This window comes from Astatotilapia calliptera, chromosome 23, assembly GCF_900246225.1.
Source record: "Astatotilapia calliptera chromosome 23, fAstCal1.2, whole genome shotgun sequence".
Classification (NCBI taxonomy): Eukaryota; Metazoa; Chordata; class Actinopteri; order Cichliformes; family Cichlidae; genus Astatotilapia; species Astatotilapia calliptera.
The window spans coordinates 1,745,097-1,769,721 of record NC_039323.1 but is presented as its reverse complement, the minus strand read 5'-3'; the positions used below and the strand labels follow the sequence as shown (position 1 = coordinate 1,769,721).

At 42.3% G+C, this 24,625-nt stretch overlaps 1 protein-coding gene across 1 annotated transcript in view; it reads right to left on the bottom strand.

Moving 5' to 3' along the window:
• cacna1ea (calcium channel, voltage-dependent, R type, alpha 1E subunit a) overlaps positions 1-24,625 on the bottom strand; it is a 114,071-nt gene that overhangs the window by 4,099 nt on the left and 85,347 nt on the right. Inside the window, exons 20-47 of the mRNA XM_026158661.1 lie at positions 24,378-24,495; positions 22,512-22,579; positions 22,246-22,337; positions 18,863-19,747; positions 17,774-18,018; positions 17,171-17,282; positions 15,641-15,770; positions 15,111-15,170; positions 14,677-14,783; positions 14,464-14,475; positions 14,171-14,267; positions 11,998-12,158; positions 11,630-11,767; positions 10,714-10,915; positions 10,276-10,440; positions 9,422-9,532; positions 9,254-9,334; positions 8,986-9,171; positions 8,791-8,882; positions 7,294-7,462; positions 7,046-7,173; positions 3,686-3,782; positions 2,540-2,645; positions 2,341-2,448; positions 2,100-2,200; positions 813-919; positions 528-693; positions 218-346 (exon numbers count right to left, since the gene is read on the bottom strand). Of these exons, the coding sequence (XP_026014446.1) occupies positions 218-346; positions 528-693; positions 813-919; positions 2,100-2,200; positions 2,341-2,448; positions 2,540-2,645; positions 3,686-3,782; positions 7,046-7,173; positions 7,294-7,462; positions 8,791-8,882; positions 8,986-9,171; positions 9,254-9,334; positions 9,422-9,532; positions 10,276-10,440; positions 10,714-10,915; positions 11,630-11,767; positions 11,998-12,158; positions 14,171-14,267; positions 14,464-14,475; positions 14,677-14,783; positions 15,111-15,170; positions 15,641-15,770; positions 17,171-17,282; positions 17,774-18,018; positions 18,863-19,747; positions 22,246-22,337; positions 22,512-22,579; positions 24,378-24,495 (4,173 nt within the window). The remainder of the gene's footprint in view (positions 1-217; positions 347-527; positions 694-812; positions 920-2,099; positions 2,201-2,340; positions 2,449-2,539; positions 2,646-3,685; positions 3,783-7,045; positions 7,174-7,293; positions 7,463-8,790; positions 8,883-8,985; positions 9,172-9,253; positions 9,335-9,421; positions 9,533-10,275; positions 10,441-10,713; positions 10,916-11,629; positions 11,768-11,997; positions 12,159-14,170; positions 14,268-14,463; positions 14,476-14,676; positions 14,784-15,110; positions 15,171-15,640; positions 15,771-17,170; positions 17,283-17,773; positions 18,019-18,862; positions 19,748-22,245; positions 22,338-22,511; positions 22,580-24,377; positions 24,496-24,625) is intronic.

Sequence of the window (24,625 nt, the reverse complement as noted above, 5' to 3'; positions counted from 1 at the left end):
ATGACACCAACGAGCACACAAACTCACTCTGGTGTCTGTAATAGTCATTTAAAATGTGCGGGCAAATTGTTTCTATTCACTGCTGTCAAGGAGCAAATACGAGCATAATAAATGCGCCCTGTGTGGATTTTAATCGTTTATTGATTTTTAAAGCACCTACTAATATAAGATCTGTTACTGAATATAGGTTTGAATAAAGGTTATTACTGTTTATTACCTGAGGATCAGCAGCCAGCCTGGGCATGGACGACGCTCTGATAGATGCTGTACGCTGAGGTGATTTCATTAGCGTTGGGTCCTGCCGGGCCTGCTGCAGCACTTGGTTATACTCTACTACTTCTGGGACCTGCACAAAGACCACAGAGGAGCAGGCTGAGCAAACCTTATACACTGCTTTTGCTCACACTCGACATTCAAACATCGAATCAACCGCACTGTCATCCTGCTACGAGACAGCGCCGAAAGCTGAAAATCAACATTTTCTCAACCTTCATTGGAACAGATGATTTCGATTTCATAGTTGTTACCAGTGTGTGTAAATGATGATGGTGGTGGTGAATGCGGTAGGGGTGGTAGGGCGAATGGTAATCATCTTCATCGTCTTCCTCTTTCTCCTCTCTGGGGCGGGACAGCGGTTGCAGGAACATCTCTTGGGGAGAGATCGGGCTGAGTGCCACAAAACCTCCTCTGGTACTAAGTGGACGCAGAAAAATATCATGGGTTTGCTTCAACAACCAGAATTTGTATTCTCTGCCATCATAAATAACTGAAAGCTAGTAACTTTTGGAGGAGATTAAAAGTTTAATATTTACAGAGCAGATCCAGCACTATGCCTTAGGAATGACAGGGATTTGGCGTTGCATAGGATTTCTTGTGGAAGAGAGGAAGCATCCATACGCTGGAACATTGGAGCGTGTTTCTACGAGGAGACAAAGAAACATATGGAAACAGGAACAGGTCACTAGGATAAACATACTAGGGTAAGAAACATGAAAATCAAAGGGCCTCCTAACAACACTGCTTATGATACATATGTCAACTATTTAAACAGCTGTTTTATGTGTTTTTATGCGGCTCAGTGCTGCTTTTAAAGCATTTTTTGAATGTCTGTAGGTTCTCGGTCATTCGGGTCATGATGGGTCGTGATAGTCTTAAGAGCCTGAGTTGAGTTCCAACTGAACTTCTCTTTAGCTTCTTCAAGACATTTCACCTCTGATCCAAGAGGCTTCTTCACTTATAAAAACTGATGAAGAGGCCCAGGCATTTAACCTCTGTAGGGTCGTCCTCATTTACCGTGAGAAGGTGAAAGTTGCAAACGGTCCTCGACAGCTGTGAAGCTGTGGGTATAAGGGACTGATCTTGTGGCCATGTTGGCACGGTCCCTGCGAGTGGTTATGTTTTACGGTTCAGATTTTTGTGAAGCTGTATGCAGAGTGCTGTGATAGCACTGGAGTCTTGACCTGTATGTTTCATTTTAGGCCCTTTGCTGTGAAGCATTTCAGTTTTGGGATGTTACTGGGTTTTGGTTTCTGTGTTTAAAAGATCAAATAATCTCAAACTAGTTTCTCAAACAGGATAAATTCCTTGTACTCAAACGGTCTCCACAATCACTAGATTTCAATCCAGTAGAGCACCTTCACTGTGCTGTGGAACAAGAGATTCACACCAACTGTGCAAGTCCATCATGTCAACATGGACCAGAATCTCTGAGGAATGTTTGCAGCATCTGGAGCTGAAGTGCAACTCACTGCTGGAAAGATGCACCTAATAATAAAGTGACCAGTGAGTGTGTAATGTCTTTGTTGTAACATGTGTTTGCTCTCTTCCTCTGGTTTCCTGCGAGCGTGTGGATGTCTGCTTTGTGCTGAATGTGGACTTTTATTCTGCCTGCCTCACCTCCTGCATTTGGGCCTTTTACTCTGCAAACCACAGCACATGCAATTATATTTCGTCTGATTAAGTTAAGTTTTACTTTAATACTGGGCTTGGAGATGACGCACATTTAAAAATAATAACCCTAAGAGCCTAATTTAATATGTAACTATGGCACATTAACATCAGTGGCGGTTCAGCAAGATGAGCAATTTAAAAAAAAGCACCTGTTCCTCCAGTTGCTGTCGAAGCTTCTTGGCTTTGCTCTGCTTGTAATAGTCCATGATCATCATGGCAGCATAGATCTTACCTATGGTCATGTCACTGGCTGTAAAGGAGAAGGCAGAAAGCAGTGAGATATTATCCACCTCTATCAAACTGAAACTATTTTCCTGAAATAACGCCGGTGATGGCTCGTAGGATAATGCAATATATTTTTTTACTGGTAAGTCATGATGTTGATTTTACCTTTGTGAATTGGAACCAGTAGGTCCAGCGTCTTCTGAGAGAGATGAGGCCAGATCACACTAATCTCCTTCTGCAGATCCAAATCCATCTGATTCCTATCTTCCCCTCCTTCAGATAAAAAAATGCCCAAAACACAAAATTAGACATAGAAACTGACCCACATTTAAATAAATGCACGGTGTGTCTGTTTCTGTCTAACCTCTGGCTATCTTGACTTCAAGAGCAGTGCGGATGAGGGCCATCAGGGTGGAGGTGAAGTGGACCGTCATGTCATCGTCCACAGGCATGTTCATCAGAACGAGTCTCTGTTGACATCAGCAAAGGTTTCATAGTCAGTCATAATTCACAATACCAGCCGGCAACGGCACAACATGGCACAGTGCAACCTGAGCAACGACGGCTGTGACTGCTTATCGCTACACGAATTCTGATGCAGAGGTACGTGTACTCAAGCTAATTTTCCAAATACTAATTTAGCAAATGTTAAAATCAAAACATTGCAGAGATGAACAGTTACGAAAGCCAAAACATCACATTCATTATAAAAAACAACTTGATATCAGTGTTCCTCATTTAGATATATTTACATATCTAACATGGGGATAATTAACGGGAAACGGTTTCCCTGTAGCTTAGCTTTAAATTTGTTTTAGTTAAATCCACTTTGAATGAGATTACTGTGATCAATACAGGAGGAGAGAAAAGGCAAGCGGATCATTATTTCTTTAAATGAAGACAACATTTGTATTTAATGCCAAAATAAGACAGAAATAAGACAGATAGCCCAAAAAAAATATTATTTTACTTGCCCTCTCTTGTCCTTCTATACTTGAAGGTTAAAAAAACAAACACATGCGATGGAGCATGCTTGCAGCTTCACTCAAACAGCATGCATAAAGCGCACAAAACAACGAGGCAACAAGAGGCTGTGGCAGGAGGCACATGCAGACAGGTAGATGGAAGAAACTAAAGTATGAACGCCGTGAGATCATCTGACAACAGACGCCGGCAGATCCAGCATGTCGATGTTTAACAACTTTCTCGTTTACGTCCCCTCTCTGGCTAAATAATCAACAGCAGTAACAATCTGTCTTTCATCCGTCCGAGTTCTCTGCCAGGATGCAAAGCAAACAGGCAAATCATTACTGTAGCGCCAACCATGCCCCAGTGGACACAAACGCAAACTTAAAACTGCTTTAACAAGCAATACTGCATCATATGATCGACACACACAAAAATGCTTTGCCTTTTTCAGTGTGGGACACACAAAATGATGTTTTACAGAGCTCATCTCTGCTGATTGAAATATGAAGGTGGTGCCTGTTAGTCTTGGTGTTCAGTCTACCTTATATGCCACCTTGGAGGGGCATTTCTTGCCCAGGCCTAGAGGTGGTGACATGTTGGTCAACATCTCATACATGTCAGTGTAATGGATACGACCACTGGGGGCGCCAGGTAGCCATGAAGAATGAGGGAATGACAAAAAAGAGAGGAAAGGGAAGGGAAATGAAGTGGACGATGTTGGAGGTGGAGGAGAAATTGAAAGACGATGGAGGTGTAGGGGAAGTGCAGTCCCAAGGGATGGTGGAGGAAAAAGAGGGGTAAAAAAAAGAGGAACAAGAATAGAGGAGATACAAGAGAAAGGATTATTCCAGGCAATCACACACGAGGAGACTAAAGCAGGTTGTTTTCTTTCTATGCTGCCAACGGGGCATAGAAATCTGGGAAAGGAGAAAACCTTGGACAGGATGAGAAAAGGAATGACAGCCTTGCTGGATCTGGTGTAAATACTAAATACTTACATTGGGCTGTGCTGTGTGGGAGTGGGAAGAATGACAAACACCTTTAAACCAGATCCAAAAGGTAGAAAGACACTGGACTCCCTCAAACTGGTCAATTATTGTATCAAAATGAGACTCGAAGCCTCACAGAGGGGTTTTAGTGTAATTAAAGTGTATCTACTGATTTACAGCTGTGTGGAAATTGAGGAACGTCATGTGCCTTAGTACCCTAAGACTGAATTATTGCCATTCTTTGACCCGATTAACACGCCCCTAACGATCAAGCGGCGGGGAGGGGGGGTCACAGTTGGTGAAGGGAAGGAAAGGCAGGAAAAGAGGAAGTCAGGAAGGATCCAACATCAAAGAGGCAGAGGGGAGGTTTGTTGATATGGGGGAACCAAACCTTGCAAGCCACCCTGTGGGGGCAGTTCTTTCCAAAGCCCAGGGGAGGTGAGATAGTGCGTACAACTTTGTACATCTCCTTATAGTGGATCCTACCACTGGGAAAAACATACAAGTCTTTAGTCACGGTGTAATTACAGACTCATACTATAGTGCACAATAAGGGCCAATGAGGCGCTGTCCTCTAACTCAGCAGTTTTAGAAATTGCAACAATAAATTGGTGGTGAATAAATCACATTAATCGATTCTTAATCGTCTGATTTTTAAATAAAGCAGTAATACTTCCAGCAGACACAGGTCACTCGCACATTTCCCAAGTCCTGAAGAAAGAGAGTTAGTTATTGTTTGCTTTGCTAAACCCACTGTGGTCTGCAGATCGAACATGTAACAGATATCACAGGATGATTATAACAGATATACCAGGATCGATAGGTGGATGGATATTTTGAACATTTTCCACATTTGTAGATGCAGTTGTTTGGAGATGGTTGAACCTCTGTATAATTCTGCCTCTCTGAGATGCCTGTGAAGTCCTCGTAGTCTAAGGAGCTTGGAAAGAAAAGCATCTGGACTTCTTTAGGTTGCTTGAAGATGTTTCACCTCTCATCTGAGAAGCTTCTTCAGCTCTAGGGTCAAATAGTGGACAATGGACCCCCTAAATGATCCTCTACCTAATCACACGAGCCGAGGTGTGGAGACGGGTGTAGGTCACAATCAGCCGAAGTTTCTGCTCGTGTGATAAAGAAGAAGTAAAGAAGTCCAGACACTTTCCTTCCAAGCTCCGCAGACTCTCTGAGATCCCATTTTAGACCCAATAATGTATTTGACCTGTTACTAACTAACCCAGCAATTAGTTGCTAAACATTCCCCCAGCTGTTTCTTTTTAGTAACAGCTGTTTTTGCTCAACGTGCTGCTGTCATAAAATCCAAAATAAGCTCATCATTTTCATTAAATAATCACATTTTATGTGTTTTATTGTAAATAAAATATGGGTATATGAGACTGACAAACCATTGGATTTTGTTATTATTTACATTTCACGCAGCATTTCAGGTTTTGGAATTGGGCTGTGTAATCATAACGTGGATCCTATCCATGAGACGTATCAACCATTAATATCCAAATATGTTTATTGTTCGCACGTTTAAGGTGCAAACAATAAATGTATACGGCCATTCTCTAAGTAGTGCGATTCATGCTTCACATTTCTGCATCATACTTGTGAAGGTTGCAAGTTGCTGCTAATTTGGTGGAGAATTTTTCACCATTTTTTCACGACTGCAGAGAAACTTTCTTCTCCTCTTGTCTAATTAACAAGCATTACCAGTGATAACGGCGTTACTAACGGCGCTACTTTTTTCAGTAACTAGTAATCTAACTAATTACTATTTCTATCGTTACAACGCCGTTACCGTTACCAACAAGAAAATGCGGTCGCGTTACTATTTTTCAACAAACAGACGGTTGAAGCTGTGTTCAGCTTGCCGCATGTAAGTAATCTGGGCGCTACAGCTTTTTGGCAAAACACCTGGAGCTCAGGGGGCAAAACAACCACATCAGTGCTGCTGTTTGACTGAGGAAGAGTAAAGTAGTCGTGGTAAGCCAATCACATGACCATTTAAAGACAAAGCAACAAGGTGATATATACCAGTTTATAAATTGTGTTGATAGGCCGCGTAAAACCAGAGTCATGATAAACAATATTTTTATTTTTTCCTCAATAGTTTTGTCACGTTTACTGTCTAAAGACAGCGCAGCGAGACCTCTTATTGTTTTGGAGTGGCACAAATAATTTGTGGCATCTTACTGAAGAACAGCTGATTGTTCTGTTGTTTGCCAAAGTTGTACACAGGATTTTAAAATTAATAATTTCTATTTGCATTTAAAGTTAAGAAATATGATTCATTAAACATGTTTGTGGTTGTTACAGTAAAAAATATAACTTTCTACTCTGATTTTATGTTTTTTGTCTGATTTTAGATCAATTGCGTTAATACAGTCTGTCAAAATGAGAACATGACTGTAACTTCAGCCACGTGAGGCTGTGCTGAAAAGGATGAGACCAAACAAGGCAAAGTAAGTAAGCACTACTGAGTAAGGCAGTTTTTAAAGGTGGAATGTGGAGGGAAAATCAAAAGTAGTTAAAAATGGCCAATTATACCCTGAACCCCAGAGTAAAGCAATAGTTACTTTTCAAGTAATTAATTACTTTTAGAATCTTGTAACTCAGTTACTTTTTTGAAGAAGTAACTAGTAACTATAATTAATTACTTTTTCAAAGTAACTTGCCCAAAGCTGGGCATTACTCTTCACAGGGAATATTCATGAGCGTTACCAGAGAGCACTTGAAATGAAATCTCATTATTCCCTTAAAGTAAAAATATGTGAACGTGCTCTTTTAAAAGTGTCAGAGACCAGTTCATGTATTATATCACAGGTTTCCACATCATATCATAATCATAATACCACCAGTAGATCAACTTTGTGTGTAAACTGGAGTAAAGACTCAAGGATACTGACCAGGCAGCTCGATCGTACTCCCCCCAGATTCGAACAAACTCATCTAGGTGGTGGGGACCCAGGATGGACGAGTCTCGGGTGAGATATTCAAAATTATCCATGATTACAGCCACAAACAGATTCAGCATCTGAATGGAGAAAGCACAAGCTGCATATAAATGTGCCAAACGTGCTGTGGGAAAAACTATGATTATTCTTGTTGCAAATAAATAAAGGGACGAGCAATGGCCAAGATTTTTTTCTCTTACCAGGAAGGAGCTAAAAAAGATGAATGAAACAAAGTAGAAATAGGCAAAGTCGGAACCACAGCCCCCTTCCGGGTCTGTCGACTCTGATTGGAGCAACGGGTCCGTTTCACACTTCTGTCCTCCCAGACAAGACAACATGATTTCCTGCCACGACTCCCCAGTAGCACTCCTGGATACAAACATTAAACGACACCAGGGGGAAGTAGTTGTCAGGACACAGTCATGCCTGCCATCTGGAGGGTGCAACCAGAGTAAGACTTGCAGCTCCATTTCAGAAACAGCTTTTAGATGCGAGATTTAGTTGTTTAGTGGATAAAACTGAATACTGCAGCCACACGAAGGAAAACACTGGTTAGAGAAAACTGCGACCCTGTCCAATGAACGTGCACGGTAAACTTCTGGACAACCAGCTGATCACCACAACTATCTGCGGATAAAAGCTGAGTGCAGTTAGTGGGCAAGCACAGATTTGTCCTTACTGTAAAGAGGATGCCGTCCTATTTGTTCTGTAATGTGACGGAAATAATGCTAATTTATGCAGTTGTTTCTTTTGCACTGTGTAATGTTTCTAAACGTTGCACTAAATACTTAATAGACTAAAACCTTGACATGTCCTGAATGTATGAGTCAACAACCCAGTTTGCCCATTTTTCATTGATGTTTCTTTTGTTTGCTCATGTTTCCTTTGGTGTCCTAGTTTCCTGTCCCAGCTCTCCTGAGACATTTTTGTGTTTTACTGTAAATAACATATAGATGAGATTTTCATTTGTTCTTATTTACGTTTTACACAGGATTACAGTTTTTTACCTCTGTCTCCCCTGCTGTGTTAGCTCTGTGAAGCTGGCATGTCTCAGTCCTGGACTCCTGGTGTTTTTTACTTCCTGTTTTATTTTGACAGTCGATTGTCCTGTGTGTTATGTTTTGCTTTCCCTTTAGTCTCTTATTAGTATCAGCTGTGTTCCCACCTGTTGCCTGTGTGTCTATTGTCTCAGTTTCCTGTATGCGCCGTGTGGTCCGTGGTTCTTAGTTTCTGCTTATCCAGAATTATTTTGTCTACTCCGGTAGTTCTGCTGCCTCGGAGTTTCTTTCTGAGTTTCTCCTGCACTTGGGTCCTACCTTACCTGCCACACAGTCATCCTTCAAATCTATGCCACATGAGAACAATGTTGAACTCCACCATGAGACATCAACACAACTCAATCACTCAACGCTTCCTTCCAGACATCTGTTTACACTAATCTGTCAAAACTCTCAAAGTGTCTGCCAAGCAATTTGATAACGAGGTAAGAAGTTCAGTGCACTTGACTCAGGGTAGCCCCGGGGACACTGGGACAGTAAAGCTCTTCGCTACTGTAATCTCGCGACATAATTCAGACTACAATAGAGAAACTTATTTACTGGAACTGGAGCGCTGTTAACTGAACCCACATTTTTAGATTACATAGCTTCCAATAGTGCATCTATTTTAATCAGGTTGCAGGTACTGAAGTGTCCTACCTGAATAGCAGCATCAGAGCACCAGAGAAGGATTTAAAGTTGTTGTGCTGGTTAATGTGCGTCTCCTCGTTCAACTTAATGTTCCCAAACACCTGATTGACACACACAAACAGGCAAACGAGGACAAACTTACTGTTGCTCTGAAGGATTTATTTCACCATAAAAATACACCTAGGATGCAAGGGAACTTCTCACCTGCATGCCAATGATGGCATAGATGAAGAAGAGCATGGCAATGAGCAGGCAGACGTAGGGCAAAGCCTTAAAGGACTGAACAAAGGTCCACAACAGAATACGGATGGTGTAGCCTTGTCTCAGCAGTTTAATCAGACGGGCTGCTCGGAACAGCTTCAAGAAACTCATGTTGATCGTATCAACAAACTGGCAGAGAGACACAAGATGGGAGAAGTTGAATACTGTGACAGCATATTGAAGCAGAGGAATAGTGCTTTTTGTTTTTTACCTGCAGGTCTACCACGATCTCAGTGATGCTGCCCAAAACGGTGATGAAGTCAAAAATGTTCCACGTGTCTCGAAAGTAGTTCTGTTGAAACAGGAAAGCTGCTCTGAGTCATTTCCAAACACTTGTTGAATTCACTCTAAGGCTTTGCGTGTTTTTGTCTCCTCTCACCAGAAAGCCAAAGGCCAAGATCTTAAGGATGCACTCGACAGAGAAGAGAACAGTGAAAGCCGTGTTCAGGTGCTTCAGCACAGCCTCGTACGCCGGCGGGGCAGAGTAATACTGGAAACGCAAAAGCGGCAACATGTAAATATAAAGTGATCTTTATTATGAGGAGAAGTGGATCGTTTTCCAGCCTGTTCACTGCGCATCAACCTCCTCTCTGATGGGTGTGAACCCTGCACTCTGTAGATCTGCAGGTTGATGGAAGATTCCTACAGACCCATAAATAGTGCCTCTGTCTCTGCACCTCTCATCTGTCGCACTATAAAAGGAGTCATTCCTCTAGGGGCGGCGGCCACAGTTAATGAGGTCATGCAAAATAGCAGCGCACAGACATTATAGATCAATATTTAATACAGGCTGAGTCACTGAGCGCCTGTCTGTCTGAACAACCAGCACAACCCCAGAAGAGGCCAGGTCAGAAAATAAATACTGCAAAAACATCAGCAGATCCAAACGCAAACATCACAGCGCGTTCAGGCGGCGCCGAGAGACGAGCACATCCTTTATTTTACCGCAGAGTGACGCACCTCGGCTTATTTTAAACCCAAAGTGTTAACAGTCGCACTTTCATCACAGAATATGTTGCCGAGAAGTGATGCAAGGTGTGCTTTCCTATCAGCAAATGGATGTGTGGAAAATAACACACCAGACTAAGTCACTGCAGAGAAAGGAAAGACGTGAGGCAGATAATAGCGCTTCTGCTTTCATTTATCACTAATCTAATGCTCTGCTCTCATTAAAAAATGCAAAATTTAATAAGTTCTCTGATTTCTTTCCTGTCGTTTCCTCCTTTTCCTCACCTTCATCATCAGCACGATAGTGTTGAGCGCAATCATGGCCAGGACGGTGTACTCGAACGAAGGCGACACAACGAAATGCCACAAACGGTACTGGAACGTGTGCCGATTCTGCGGCATGTATCGGGTCAGGGGCTTGGCGCTGATGGCAAAGTCTATGCATGCCCTCTGAAATACAGAGAGAACCACAGTTAAAACACGGCAGTAAGCACAAAGAATCAGCTGTGCCGTAAAATAAATGTGAGGAAATTCTGATTAGACAAAAGCAAAAGACTCGCTGACTCTAAGAGAATGAATTGTGTGCTGTATTTTTGATTGATGGGGCTTTTCCATGTCTGATCTTTAACATTATTGACTGCCAAGAAGAGCTGCGAGCAGCATCCTAACTAGCATATTTAATTTCACTAGATTGTACCAATACTGATTCCTGCATGTCATCACCTCATTCTTCTCCAGGCTGCACTCCTCCATCATCTTATCTCCCTGCTCCTGGAAGGTGATGATGATGAGAGCCACAAAAATGTTGACGAAAAAGAACGGGAAGACGACAAAGTAGATGACGTAGAAGATCGACATCTCCATCCTGTTGCCGTGGCTCGGACCTCTGTCCTCTTCTGTCACATCCACAGAGTGCTGCAGAACCCTGGGAAAGCAGCGGTGCAATGCTAAACCAATGCTGATATAGATGCTAATCAAACCATGACCGACAAGAACCAAACAGCCTTTATATCAGCCTTCATATCGGTCCTAGGACGGTGTGTGGAGGAAATTTTGAAGAAGCTCCAGCAACGCCTGTAGTGTAAAGAGCGTTTCGTCATCGGTGACGCCCCTGATGAAGGCTGCAGACCAAAATGCTGCTCAAGCAAAAACAACAAAGTCTAGAAGCGCTGCTGGAGCTTCAGCCTTCTTCTCCGTGCCTCCTGGAAGTAGTGAAGTTGTGCCAGAAAGCGTTACTCTGTGCAGGAAACTTTCTCTTTCTGAACATTATTAGATCATGTGTTACAGCAGCTTTTTCTTCTGAAATTGTTTTTAAGAATTTGTTCGCCAGGATGGAGAGCAAATACCAATTTCCTAAGTGGCTGAGGAAATCATTTCCAGAGGTTTATTTCCTGGCAACTGCCAATTAAGAAGGGCTGGGACAGTGCAAACCCACGAGCCCCGTTTAATCTGTAGCCTGAGATTAAAAAATTGCAATATAGTTCTTGAATGAATCACATCTAATAAATTTCCTTCATGAAAGGTCACACTGGAACCAGAGGACAAGCCAGATGTTAAATTGTTATAAATGCACATAAAATTAAACAAGGCTCCAATGAAAGAAAGCTGAAATTGGCACGAATATCTAAAGTTAACTCACTGAGGCCATCCCTCTCCAGTGGAAACCGTGAAGAGAGTAAGGAGCGCCCAGATGACGTTGTCGTAGTGGAACTCATGCCTCTTCCACTCTCTTCTCTTCACCTCTTTCTTGTCTTTCCCGTAGTCAATATAGTAACCCCTGAAGGAACATACAACCATCGTGGTGAGGTTGTTTTTGTCATTGTCGTCACTGGTCTTGGTTTCCCTTTGCCCCCTGCTTCACCTCCCACCCTCAGCCTCAACTTCAACCACACCCAACTCAACACACAGACGTTCATACCATCACGCTTACACATTCAGGTTTATTAACCGCATTCTCCTCAAGTTACAATTTAATGTATAAAATGTAGAGATATAAGAGAGCATTACTGGCAGTCTTTCTCTGTGTCCTTCGAACTATCGGTGCAGTAGAAAAACTTCCCCTTGAAGAGTTGAACAGCGATGACGGCAAAGATGAACATAAAAAGCTTGTAGACGATTAAGATGTTGAAGACGTTCTTCAGAGACGTCACTACGCAGTCAAACACCGCCTGGAAGAGAGGAACACGGATACTGATCAACCATGGCCAGTCCCCGCTTCTTTATATTTTGCTTCCAGGAAGCCAGACCACCTCGCTATTTTTACAGTGGTGCTGAGCAATACTTCTCCAGGCTTTCTGATGGAGATCTGATCAGTTAGAACGGGTCTCCACGCTTCAGTGCTCACAGTTTGCTGCTCATGCTTTATTACTCTTGTCTGTCTGTTCATTTGGTTTCTGTTCTCTCTGGTTTGCAACAAACAGTTATAAGAAAAACACAGAACAGACCCTCATGTGCAAGGTTCCCTCTAATTCCTCATGTGTCAGAGCAAAAACTCCCTGAGCTCAGGACCACTGTGAGCAGCAGCAGACGTGTGCATGCACTGTGGTCACGCCAGCATCAAATCCATCCAAGTTACATGGTTTATTAAAATAATCAAATTACAGCATTTCTGTTATAGTACTTTTAATTAAGTGCTATAACTCACTTAACAATGAAAAATCTTGTTCATGACCTGTAGCATGTTGGCACTACTGGAAGTAAAATAAGTTGAATTGCAATTTTGAAAACACACTCAACATGTTTTTATAAAGCTCTGCGTGAAGTTCCTGCTGTGGTCTGGGAGAGAGTCCTGTAACTCTTTGTCTGCAAAATACAGTATATAATGACCAATGTTGGGCAAGCCATTTTGAAAAAGTAATTAATTATAGTTACTAGTTTAAAAAAAGTAACTGAATTTTGCAAACAACAAAGTTATTTGCAGCTATTTATCTAAAAATGCAGTCAATGCGTTTTTTTTAAAATAACTATTTACAGAACAATCAGCTGTTGTGCATCAAATAGGATGCCACACAAATTATTTGTGCCACTCGGAGGAGCCTGATACCTGCAGGCCCGACAGCAGCAGGTGTATCACTCCACCTGTTTTTAACCTGGAGACAGTATTTACATTGTAATCTGCCTTTAGTAGCTTTTTGGCAGCACATTCAGCAGTCACCTCATTGTTCTGACACACACAGCAAAACTGTCTGCTACACAACACACTGACTGTAGACTCCAAGCACGCTAAACGTCACAAATCTCTAACATCTCAAAACTCTCTCTCTCTTTCGCTCTTCCTAAACAACCAAATGCTGCGTCGCCATGTCATTTTCTGATTGGTTGACATGGGATATTTTTCCACCAATAGGAAAGGGTGGGGTTGTTTTTTTAAACTCACAGGCAGAGCGCTTTCTTCCCGTGGTAAAAAAAAACAACGACACTATTCAGAAAAAAAAACACAATAAAAAACATAATGAATAATAACTCTCGTTTTATAAAAGCTGGTATTTAGTTTGAAGTCCACACTTTTCCCGTCAATTGTTCCGTCTGTCCTGCTCACATCGCCACTGGCTGTACGCGTTGTCATTAGCGTGTCTTCACTCCACATCGGCCATGCTGCTTTGCTAGCTAAAACACTGGTGGCGGCACATAAGGACGCTGTCACAGCTGCATAACACTAATGTGAATCGCATTATAAGTCACCGGTCACTTACTGACTCACACTGCAAAACAACACAATGTTACGTATTTATTTTAATTTCAATTGTGGTTGAGCTTTTTTGTGCGCAGCGCAGAGTTCCTGTGCGCAGTGACCGGGTCGCGCGCGCAGGTTTGAAGGACCATTGCATATGTAACCTGTTGTAGTACACAGCTAACGCAGGCATAAACGTTCTCCGTGTTATCGTCGGGTCTTACCACGACGTAACTGTTGTTGGGATTTAGTGCTACATAAATAAAAGTGAACTGACATAACAGGAAACAAAGGAAACTCTAAACCTGAAGCAACGTGCAAGTTCATGCTTGAGCTCTGACATACAAATGTATGTGACTGTCAACATTTTTACCAAATTTAAATTCTGTCTTTTAAATTTTTATTTAATTTGATTTCTCTTTGGTATAAGAGTATATATATTTTTAATGAACTGCCTCATCAAAACCAAAACAGACAAATAAGCCAACTACAGTCAAAAGCATTTCACACCTTTAGTTTAGGAAGCCTCTTGATGGTCTTCAGTGGTCTGAGGACGCGCAACACCCTCAGAGATTTGATGGTTTTGATATCCCGTCCTTTGTTATTTCTGTACAGAAACACACAGCGTGAACATCGTTAATGCCCCATTTTGGCCTCTTCTTCTTCTTTTTGCACCTTTAACCCACAACAACATGTCACAACATGTATAACACGTTTTACTAATTTGGCATTCTGCAGAAATTTAAATGACTACATTTAAAGTTAGTATTTTTCATAAGAGAGGACTTTTCTTAGTCTTTTACCCCATCACATTGCTGCTGGTCAATCCCACAGAGGCATCATCCACAGACAGTTAAAGCAGGAGAGAGGGACATTTATAACAACAGTTACAAACCCATAAAGGAAATGGAACAGACTGTGATGCAAAAGATAACTTACAGTTGATTTAGAGACACTTTTGTGTTAAGACATATGATTAGCTCATGAGACTAATAAAAATAAATCACGTGACTGACGTGAGGGCGAAGGCCACCAGCGCTCCCACCACCACGACGAAGTCGAGCATGTTCCACAGGTCTCTGAAGTAGGAGCCATCGTGGAGGAGCAGACCCTGATCAATCATCTGGAGACAGCACAGAGCCAGGCGGCGAGTTAGAGGTGATAATGAGTCAGCGAGGAAAGATTACAGCCCTCAACTTGCTGCAATAAATCCATGTTTGTTACTTCAAGGCTGAAACACAGCAGAGGGTCGTAATTCTAACATAAAACTGGTTACTTCAACTTCTTTGGTAGTCAGATATATTTTCATAAGAAACCGTTTTTCTGTGTTTGTTCTGTCTGTTGCTGAACTCATCCAGCTAAACCACAGGATGTCTTTGAATTTAAACCCATTAGATACATTTACATGATTCAGCAGCATTTCTTCTGACATTTTTTCATAATAACTCACCTTTATTATCATTTCAAACGTGAAGACTCCAGTGAACACGTAGTCAAAATAGCGCAGAACCTGTAAAGTCACAGCCAGAGACGCTTTAGAAATATCCGAGATGACACACAAAGGGCGCAGAAAACAATTTCACAATGTTTTTTCTTTCATATGCTTCCTGATAGTCGCTTAGCAGGAAAAAGTCCCCTCAAATGACATTAATGCAGCACAGGATTAGCCCCGCTCCTCCAGTGAATAACCAGGCTCAGTGTGTTTCAGACCTCATTTGCCACACTCATCAGATATAATTGCCCCCCCCATCAAGCGGCCTTTTGCAAAACAGTTTAAGGATTTTTTCCCTTCTGTTCTTAATGATATTTAATCTGCTTACCTGAGGGGAGCTGAGAAACCCACAGTGCTGATAAAGCGTGATCGAACTCGTATCTCAGGATGAGAGTGATTAAAAAAGCAGAAAGACTGGATCCTCCACTGAGACAATCGTGCAACACCTGCCTCAGACAGGTGATTCGTACATTAGTGTGAACACAAACCTTATTCCAGTGCGACGAGGTGGCTACAGGGTCCTCAGCAGCCAGTGCGATACTACTAGCAGCAATGACCAGAAGGATGGACATCTCAAAGTACCTGAGGTTCACCACATAATGACACGCTCGACGCACACTGGAGAGAGCAGAGTGGAGACCACGTAAGGCACAGGCAAAGAAGAAGACTAAACGTTTAGCCACAGTTTATACACTAATATGAAAGGATTACAAATTCATATGAAAATGGAGAATTTAAAAAAAATCTACATTTTGTTTTCTTTTTTGTTCATTTCAAACAAATATCCCATTCGGTTCCAACTTCTCCTCATGTCACCAAGCTGTGCTGTTTCAGACTGAAAAGCAACTAAATAAAAGATAAATTAAGAGGATTTAGAGTCATGACACATCCGAGAAACATTTCTGTTGAGTGCCTGATCATCTTTATCAGAACACAAGAGTGAGAGCTGCAGCTTCTTCCTCAGTTTGCTGTCTGCGACATCTCACAGCTAGAAAACTTCGCTCTGAAAGGCGTCTCTGAAGAAATGTTTCTGACTGTCATTTCATGACGATGCATAACACGTCACAGAGCTGATCTCAGTAAATGCCACAGGTTTGCCACAGGTATTAAAGGGTGACACACTGCAGAGCGTTGTGTTAGCAACAGTTGCACAGGAATATTTACAGACAGCATTTTGTGTTGTTGCATTTTAAGATGATCTCATATTAAATATTGAAGTTAAGTGGCACAGGTAACGAAACAAACAGCTAAGTGGATTTAACCCTTTAAAGCCTGAACCACGAAATAATTTAGAGAAAATGTTAATTTGCATAAATGATTTTAAATGTTTATCATATTGTTGGCCTTTTTGCAATTTTTAGTTTTGCTTATTTTGCTTTTTGTCCGAAAAAACAAAACAAAACATAACACAGAAATCTCAAAAATGTACTAAAACTCATGAATCAAACACTTTGACTTTAAAGGGTTAAATCCAAGTGTGTCGCTACATTTGACTGGACCACCAGTTTTTGCAAAATGTCATGAATTATTCTACTCATGCTACGCTGACAGCAATCATGTGTTTTTCACATTCACAGCCTGAATGCATGAATATTCTGCAGCTGTTAGCTGTTTAATTTAATGGATTGTTTGCTTTTAAAGACTGAAACCTCAAAAACAAACCCCTTGATCTTCATTTAAGACTGAGAAAATGCCAGATTTATAAAACCACTGACACTTAAAGCCATATTAAACTACTTATTTCTCCATTTAATTATTGGCTTTTGGGTTTACAAGGTGCACTTGAATGCACCGTTAATTTAACAGAGTATTTTGAGAGTTAGCTGCTTGAAACCCAATGGGTTCAAGCCCAGATAATCCAGGCATTACTTACTGTGAGGTTGTCTGGCAACTAGAGGAGACTCTGAAACACGAGAGTGCAATTGACCTTCTAATCAAACTCTCTGCAGTCCTACTGCACTATTATTCCCCGTCACACAGACATGATACAATAGTCCATGTAAGAGACAGCAACTTACGGGTTGTCAGGTTTGAAGATGAACATACTGTCTGGGATCACAGAGTTGGCCGGCTTCGTCTCTTCTGATTCCTCCTTCTCTGACTTACACTGTTCAGGGTCCTTACTGTTGACTGCAGGAGGTCAGGAGAAGGAGATTCTGTTTTTATCACAGTCTGCCCACTAGGACAGCATTAGCCTCAGAAAGCCAACCTAAACACTGAAAGTTTTCTGTGGCGACTTTTAACCAGAAAAGAGAGGTGATGAAGTCTAGCAGCGGTAAGCCGTGAACTGTGGGGCCCGGCTTAGGTGATGACATGACTCACTGTTTCCTAGAATGCGTTATCTCTGGAGGCTACAATGTAAATTAAGTGTGATAGATATGAGATCAAGCACGTCCCTATAACTGCATCCTTACTCAGAGCTTTACTAGAACATTTCAAAAATGCTTTTTTGAGTTTATAATAGCTGCAGATCATCCACCTGTGAGAATGGAAACCAGTCCCACGTAAACGATCACTGATGAGCTTTCAGACGAGGCTGCAAATACGAGCAGCCTCGTCACAAGCCATTAGAGAAAACAAGAAATTACCTGAAAATCACAAATCTACATTTGGTCCATTACCTTTGATTGTGGAGAGCTCGAGAGATGACTGCACATTGGGCACTTCGACGATCACGCTGGAGCTCAGCTGAGATTTATCCCGTTCCTGCTGCATCTCTGTTTCTTCTTTGTTGTCCTCTGGGACAGCAGGCGCAGGCGGCTCCGAAGGCTGAGGAGGTTCTTCTTGCTTCTGGGGACACTGATCACCAGTGTGGCTCTGGTTATCTGCTGGAGCGCTGTCCCCTTCTGCACTCTTATCACTCGGTCTGGAGATGGAGAGAGGAACACGTTACTGGACAGATGTGAGCAGCAGCTGTCCTGCTGTGACACGCTCGCAGCAGGACAGCTGCTGCTGGGTGGCGAATCTATCGACTCCAAAGCTGGAGAAGAAATAAAAGTTTGAGTATAAAAGACATAAGAAGAGATTAGAGTAGTACAGTTCAGTCACTGGTCACACAAATGAGAGTTTTACAAATGAAGACTTAAAGGAAACATACTGAGATCAATTAAAAGAGCAGTTTAAAGCCAAGTGTGAAATGTTGACCTCGGTCCTTTCAACATCTCTGACGTGGCATGAAATGACCAAAAACCATGACAGATTAGATCGTCTCTTGCATCTTGTTTGCCAGATCGTTTGTCAGCTCTGCTGACATGGATGGAGAATAGGGAGATAATTTTATGTACAGGTGCCAATGAATGGTTGATGAAAGGACCTTAAGCTGTGGCATGCTAGTTCAAACAACTGCAAATCCACGCACACTTCGGTCAATGATTCCTCGCAGAAACGTTAGATTTATCTTTTGAAAACTAATATTAGATTAAATTAGGTTTGAATTTCATTAAAATGGTCAAAGGTGCATGAATGAAAAAAGCTATTAATTTGTTATCTTATTAGAAGTTGTGTTTTTTCTCCATTGTACAACATGTTGCTACACTTTTTCCAAGTCACATAATTAAGTATTGGGATTAAAATGTGATCTCCTGGGATGTATCCAACCTGGGCCCTCTGCTGGGATGGCATTCTCCCTTTCCATTTCTTCACTCCATCGCCCTTAAACTTTATCTGCCAAATAACCTCAGCTACTAAAACGACTTGTTTGTGTGTCTCACCTGCTCTCCTCATGCTTGGAGACGTCTCCTTCTTTGTTTTTAGAGTCTTCTGCTTTCCCAGGGTTACTCTTCTTGTCCCCGACGACAGAGCAGCTCGCCGCCTGGCCTCCGTTTGCAGGAGAAGACCCCTGACTTCTGGTCCTGGTCTGATGGTCATAGTGATACAAGTCCTTACTGCCCCTGTTTCCACCACGACCTCCCATGTCTGGAGTCAGTGCCTCCCCATTATCTGGAGGTCTGAACTTCTTTACTGCCCTGTGTTGACGCTCACCATTCAATCTGGGGCTGTGACGCTCACTGACGTGTTTGTGACTCTGATTAACATCCAGGTTTTTGCTCTGAGGGATGGGCACTGAATCAGGCGCCTCTGGTATGTTCCTGAACACAGAATCAGTGGGATCCGCTGATTCTGGCTCCACTGATTCGGGTATGTCACCAGACAGAGCTGCATCCAGTGGTACATCCACAGATATGGAGGAGCCTGAAGGCTGGGTCTTGGCTGGGGAGGCTAGGGGATCTGTCAGATGCTTTATACTCCCTGACGGTGTTTGCACGGCCTTGCGGTGCAGCGAAAGTGGACGTACGTGAGCCTGGCTCGAGGCAGGAGGACCGTCTTTCTCTTCGGTGGGGCTACTGAACAGGATCTCTCGGCTGGACATCTGGCGGTGTCTCCGCAGCTGGCTGGTCCTCTGCTCCCACACTGACATGGTCATCCTCTTTCCTCTCTCTCTCCTGGACATGAAAGAGTTAGAGGGGTTGAGTGGTGGGGGTGGGCGGCCCTCCCTGACACTGCCATGGGCCTCCTCCAGGGAGCAGGCATAGGTAGGCCTGCTGCGGTGAATGGCTCGTTTCCTGTACAGATAGGGCCGCCTCCTGCGGCTTCCCCTGGAAAAAGGAAAACGAGGTACGATGTCAGCATACGTAGACAGAAAGCATTAAGCAGGTTTAAAATAAGGTTTCTTTAAGCTTTCGTGCTGAAATGGTTTTATTTTAGCGTCGTAATGTATAGATCTAAGTCTGTCATGGGTGATTTGATTTGATTGAAACTTCATTTTTTAATTTTTGATTTATGAAATGTACGTTTGCAGTCAAAACATGTACATCACATTAACATCACAGCACACCGCAAGTGCTTGGGGTTGATGTTCGAGTGATTTACCAGTTACAAAGAGAAACTTCATCCAACATGAAGCAACTTTTTTGTTTTTCGATGAAGATGTTGGGTGAAAAAATAAGCCAGGAATTGTCGTGCGACTTGAAAAACAAAAATGCTAAGATGCAAAATGATGTCAGTGGAATAAGTCTTAGAAAGAAATGTAGCTTCAAATGATGCTGGAGAGTCGGAAGGTACAGGACAGAGCACGGACAGAACACCACACAGGATGAGTCTATGAGTGAGAGATTCAGAGAGTTGAACAGACAGCGTTACTTACTGGAGCGTGGACTCTTGTGTGATCCGTGTTATCAATGAGCGATTGGTTGAAAACAAGACATTAGTGCTTTGTAAGCAGAGACAAAACAGGCCAGGAGACACACAGCAAACTGGCGCCGCACACAAAGACGCGGCCGTGAAAACAACTATCCAGGCTGTTCGTGCCATTTACCAGCTGCTGTGAATTTATTATTCATAGCTGGAGGGAAGAAACTATTTTCTGAATTCTGCACACATAAATAAAATGAAATATTAATGCCACATTTATTCCCACATTGCTTTGAAAAAAATATTCTGAATGAGATTAAAGGGATTCCAGATGCTTTGGTGTGTGTCTCCGCTGGAGCCAAGCAGCACATTGACAAACAAGATGGTAACAGTATCAGAAACAATTAAACAACATTAATAAACATTAAAACAATAAGCACAACATAGATAAAAAAGACATCTTGAGTAGACTGAAATGTTACACATTCTGAGCTACGGTATGAGGACAGGTAGAAAACACAGAGATGGGCTTCGTCAGCAGACAAAGAGTACATTTCCAGACACCCTTTGAACAAAACCAGCACATTGGGATGCAGCTCTGAACACGACTGCCACTTCAGAGCACTCACAGATTAGCATTCATGCTAGTAGAGCTAACGGGGGAATTCGAGTGCCGAGCTTCTAAATATTAGCTTGAAAATACTGAGGAGTGTTTGAGAGCGGGATTAAAGACTTCCCGCTGAAAGAAAAACTGAGCACACACCAAAATGTTCCATTCTGGGTGAGTGTGCGTGCATATCTTTCTGTTTTTCTTTGATCATGCTGACCAGAAGCATGCGTTTCCCAAGATGAGACAATAATCAACCTCCGACGTGCAGCGTCTTGCACTTTAACTTAGGAAATGCTGCCATGCAAAAACTTTCTTCGGGGCTAGCAGGGGCAGGCACTGCTACAGTTTCACTGCTGACATCAGAGATGAGACCCGAAACCCTTAAAGTTCAAAGTGTCCTCTGTCAAGTTGACCCTCCCAGTCTGCTCTACGGGCTCTGATAAGAACCCGGACCCTCGTCTGGTTCAAGTGAAGTTAATACTCAGCAATTTTCTTCTGTTTTGTTTTAATCTTTGTTTTCTTCATCAAGAACCTTTAACAAAAAGGGCAAGGTCTCAAGAATGAAAGACAGAGACAGAATAAATAAAGTAATTTATGTTAATATTCTGTGTTCCCATAGAGTCTTCTTCATGCCCATGCAACAAACCGCTTGGTTCTCAATACACAGCGTGCGTACAGAGCAGGAGGTCCCCACCTGTGTTCATGCACATGCACTTCCACCAACTATGTCAAAGCAATGTTCAATCAGTTCCCAAGGACAAAAAACAAAAGCATCTATTCTGAAAGCTGGAGACCTGGACACTGAGAAAATAAGGTCACATCATTTTATTAATAACATTTTCCAGTGAAAACATCTGCTTTGCAGAGGCACAGGCGTGTATTACTGTAACGGACACACCACCCTTAATTTGGATCCTAAGTACTCCTGTTTCCATAACAACTATGTCAGCACCTCCCACCCCAGAGTGGAGCCAGTAACCATGGAGACATAGACTTCAATTAGGAGCAAATTACAGAGCAGGGGTCAGGCAGAGGATAGATAGCAGACCTTTCAGTGGACACGTACCAATAAGTCTGGAGTGGGACAGCACCTAGAACCGATTCACTCGACAACCTCTAAGTGATGTTTAACGTTTACGAGCCAGCACTGAGAGACACTCGATTTAGTCATCGTTTGTACTGACGGCACATCTGACTGTTCTACATTCTGTAGTTTTACTAGTAAGCCAAAATCTATTGCACCACATGGAAGACTAGACACACTTCTTGGCTGAAGAAGGGAACAAGAGGGAGGACGAGATAGAGAGAGGGAGGAGAGAAGGTCAGGCAGGAGAGGCTGCATACAGCACTTACTCTGAGGACATGAAGGAGGACAATGGTCCAACCTCCTTCGCCTTCTGCAGAGCATGCTTCTGGTTGAACGCTGCCTCTGCTTCCTCTTCATCCTGATCAAAAGAAGAGAAGATGAAGAGGAAATGAACAGCTGTAACATCTGTAATTGTAAATAATGGAATAAAATCAGACAGCGAAAAAGAAAGAGGGGAGCTTTTTAAAAATACTCAGCATTAATAAAGAGAGCTGGATTAAATGAGGCTTTTTTGTTATTCATGTTTTATTACCTTTGTTAGCTCTTGTGCATTGGCAAGGTTATCCACAGCAATGGCCAAGAAGACATTAAGCAAAGTGTCTGGTTACACCTGTGTTAAGGACTAACAGATGAACTCTTTGTTAAGAGACAGATGCACCACAGTACTGCAGACTGAAATCATAAAAACCACGTTGCACCTGTGCAACAGCACTGTGACAGCGACATTGTGTCCTTGTTCAAAAATGTTCAAGGTCTGACAACAATGACCATCAATGAGGGATGACTGTTGGCGCCAGATGGGTTGGTTGGATGATTTTACAAGTTGCTGATCTACTGAGATTTTCCTCCACAAACATCTCTAAGGGTTTACAGAGAATGGTCCCAAAAAATAAAAGACCTGAAATTATGCAGCGAGCAGCAGTTATCTGGAAAAAATGCCTTCTTACAGTAATACCAGTGGTCAGAGGACAATGGCCAGATTGCTTTGTGCAGTTACTCAAATAAGCACTTGCTCCAACCAAATGGCCTGTATTTATATAGCGCTTTGCTAGTCCCTAACGACCCCAAAGCGCTTTACACATCCAGTCATCCACCCATTCACACACACATTCACACACTGGTGATGGCAGCTACATTGTAGCCACAGCCACCCTGGGGCGCACTGACAGAGGCGAGGCTGCCGGACACTGGCGTCACCGGGCCCTCTGACCACCACCAGTGCACTTACCTTGGTGCACTTACCAGATGCACCAAGGTAAGTGCATCTGTGAACACACAGCATTGAACACTGAAACAGATGGGCTACAACAGCAAAAACCACGCCAGATGCCACTTCTGTCAGTTAAAAGCAGGAAATTGAGGCTACAATTTAGCATTGGCTCCCAAAACTGGACAACAGAAAATTGGAAAAACATTTCCTGGTTTGATGAGTCTTGATTTCTGCTGAGACATTTGGATGGTGGGGACAAAACACAAACAACATTAAAGCATGGATGGATCCTTCCTTCTGTTAGTGGCTCAGGAAGGTGATGCAATGGTATGGTGGATATTTTCTTTATTAGTACCAACTGAGCATCATTTAACACCAACCTTAGTATTGCTGCTAACCACCTCTTTACACAGTGTACCCATCTACTGGAGGCTGATTCCAGTAGGTTAATGCACCATGTCACAAAGCTCAAATCATCTCAAACTGGTTTCTTGAACATTAAAATGAGCCCAAATGACCTCCACAGTTCTAAGATCTCGATCCTTTTGGGGTATGGTGGGACAGTTTTGCATTATGGATGTGCTACCAATAAATCTGCAACAACTGTGTGGCGCTATCATGTCAATACGGGGCAAAATCTCCTCTTTCTATCACCTTGTTGAATCCATGTCACAAATAAGACAAATAAGTTTTGAAGGCAAAAGGGGCAAACCAGCACTCGAAAGGAGTTCCTAATGAAAGATCCAGTGAGTGTAGGTTTGGTTGAGACCAAATGATGTATATAGTTCTTTATGTATATAATAGTTCTTTACTTTTAATCACTTTCTAGTTAGCTGTAGGTAGTTTTTGTCCATTTGGTAAAAGAGAAATTTCCAAAAACGTAAAAAGCTTCCTCCTCCTATAGACAAAGGACAACTAGAAGGAGTTCATGAAAGACATCGAGCAGACGGTCAATATTATTGATCTGTCTGCTTCACATGTCTGTTTGTATACAGTGTCTTCCACTCTCTTAATTGGAATTCAAGAATCTAACACAAATCGATATGTTAAGCTTTACAAATGAGATCAAACGGGAGAGTGAACAATGGAAAAAATGGCTACAATTTCAGGTGCAATTAAGAAACATTAGAATAAACCTGTGTTACATAATAACAGCAGGCTGTCTGTTATTTTTAGCATGAAGGATACAGTTTCCAAAAAGGGTGAGAACTATAAAGTAGACAGAAGACCACATGCCAGACTTTACTCCACCTTGGGAGCGAATACCGTTGTACATCACCTCGTTCCAGTCCTCTCCGGTAAGGATCTGTGAAAACACACCCACAGCAGCACACAGCCATGCAGAGCTTTGCTGGTGAATCACCTCTAGGTCCACATTTATCAAAATGTATACTTAAAAGTAAATTTCCTATACATTTTGATTAATAGTAATAAAC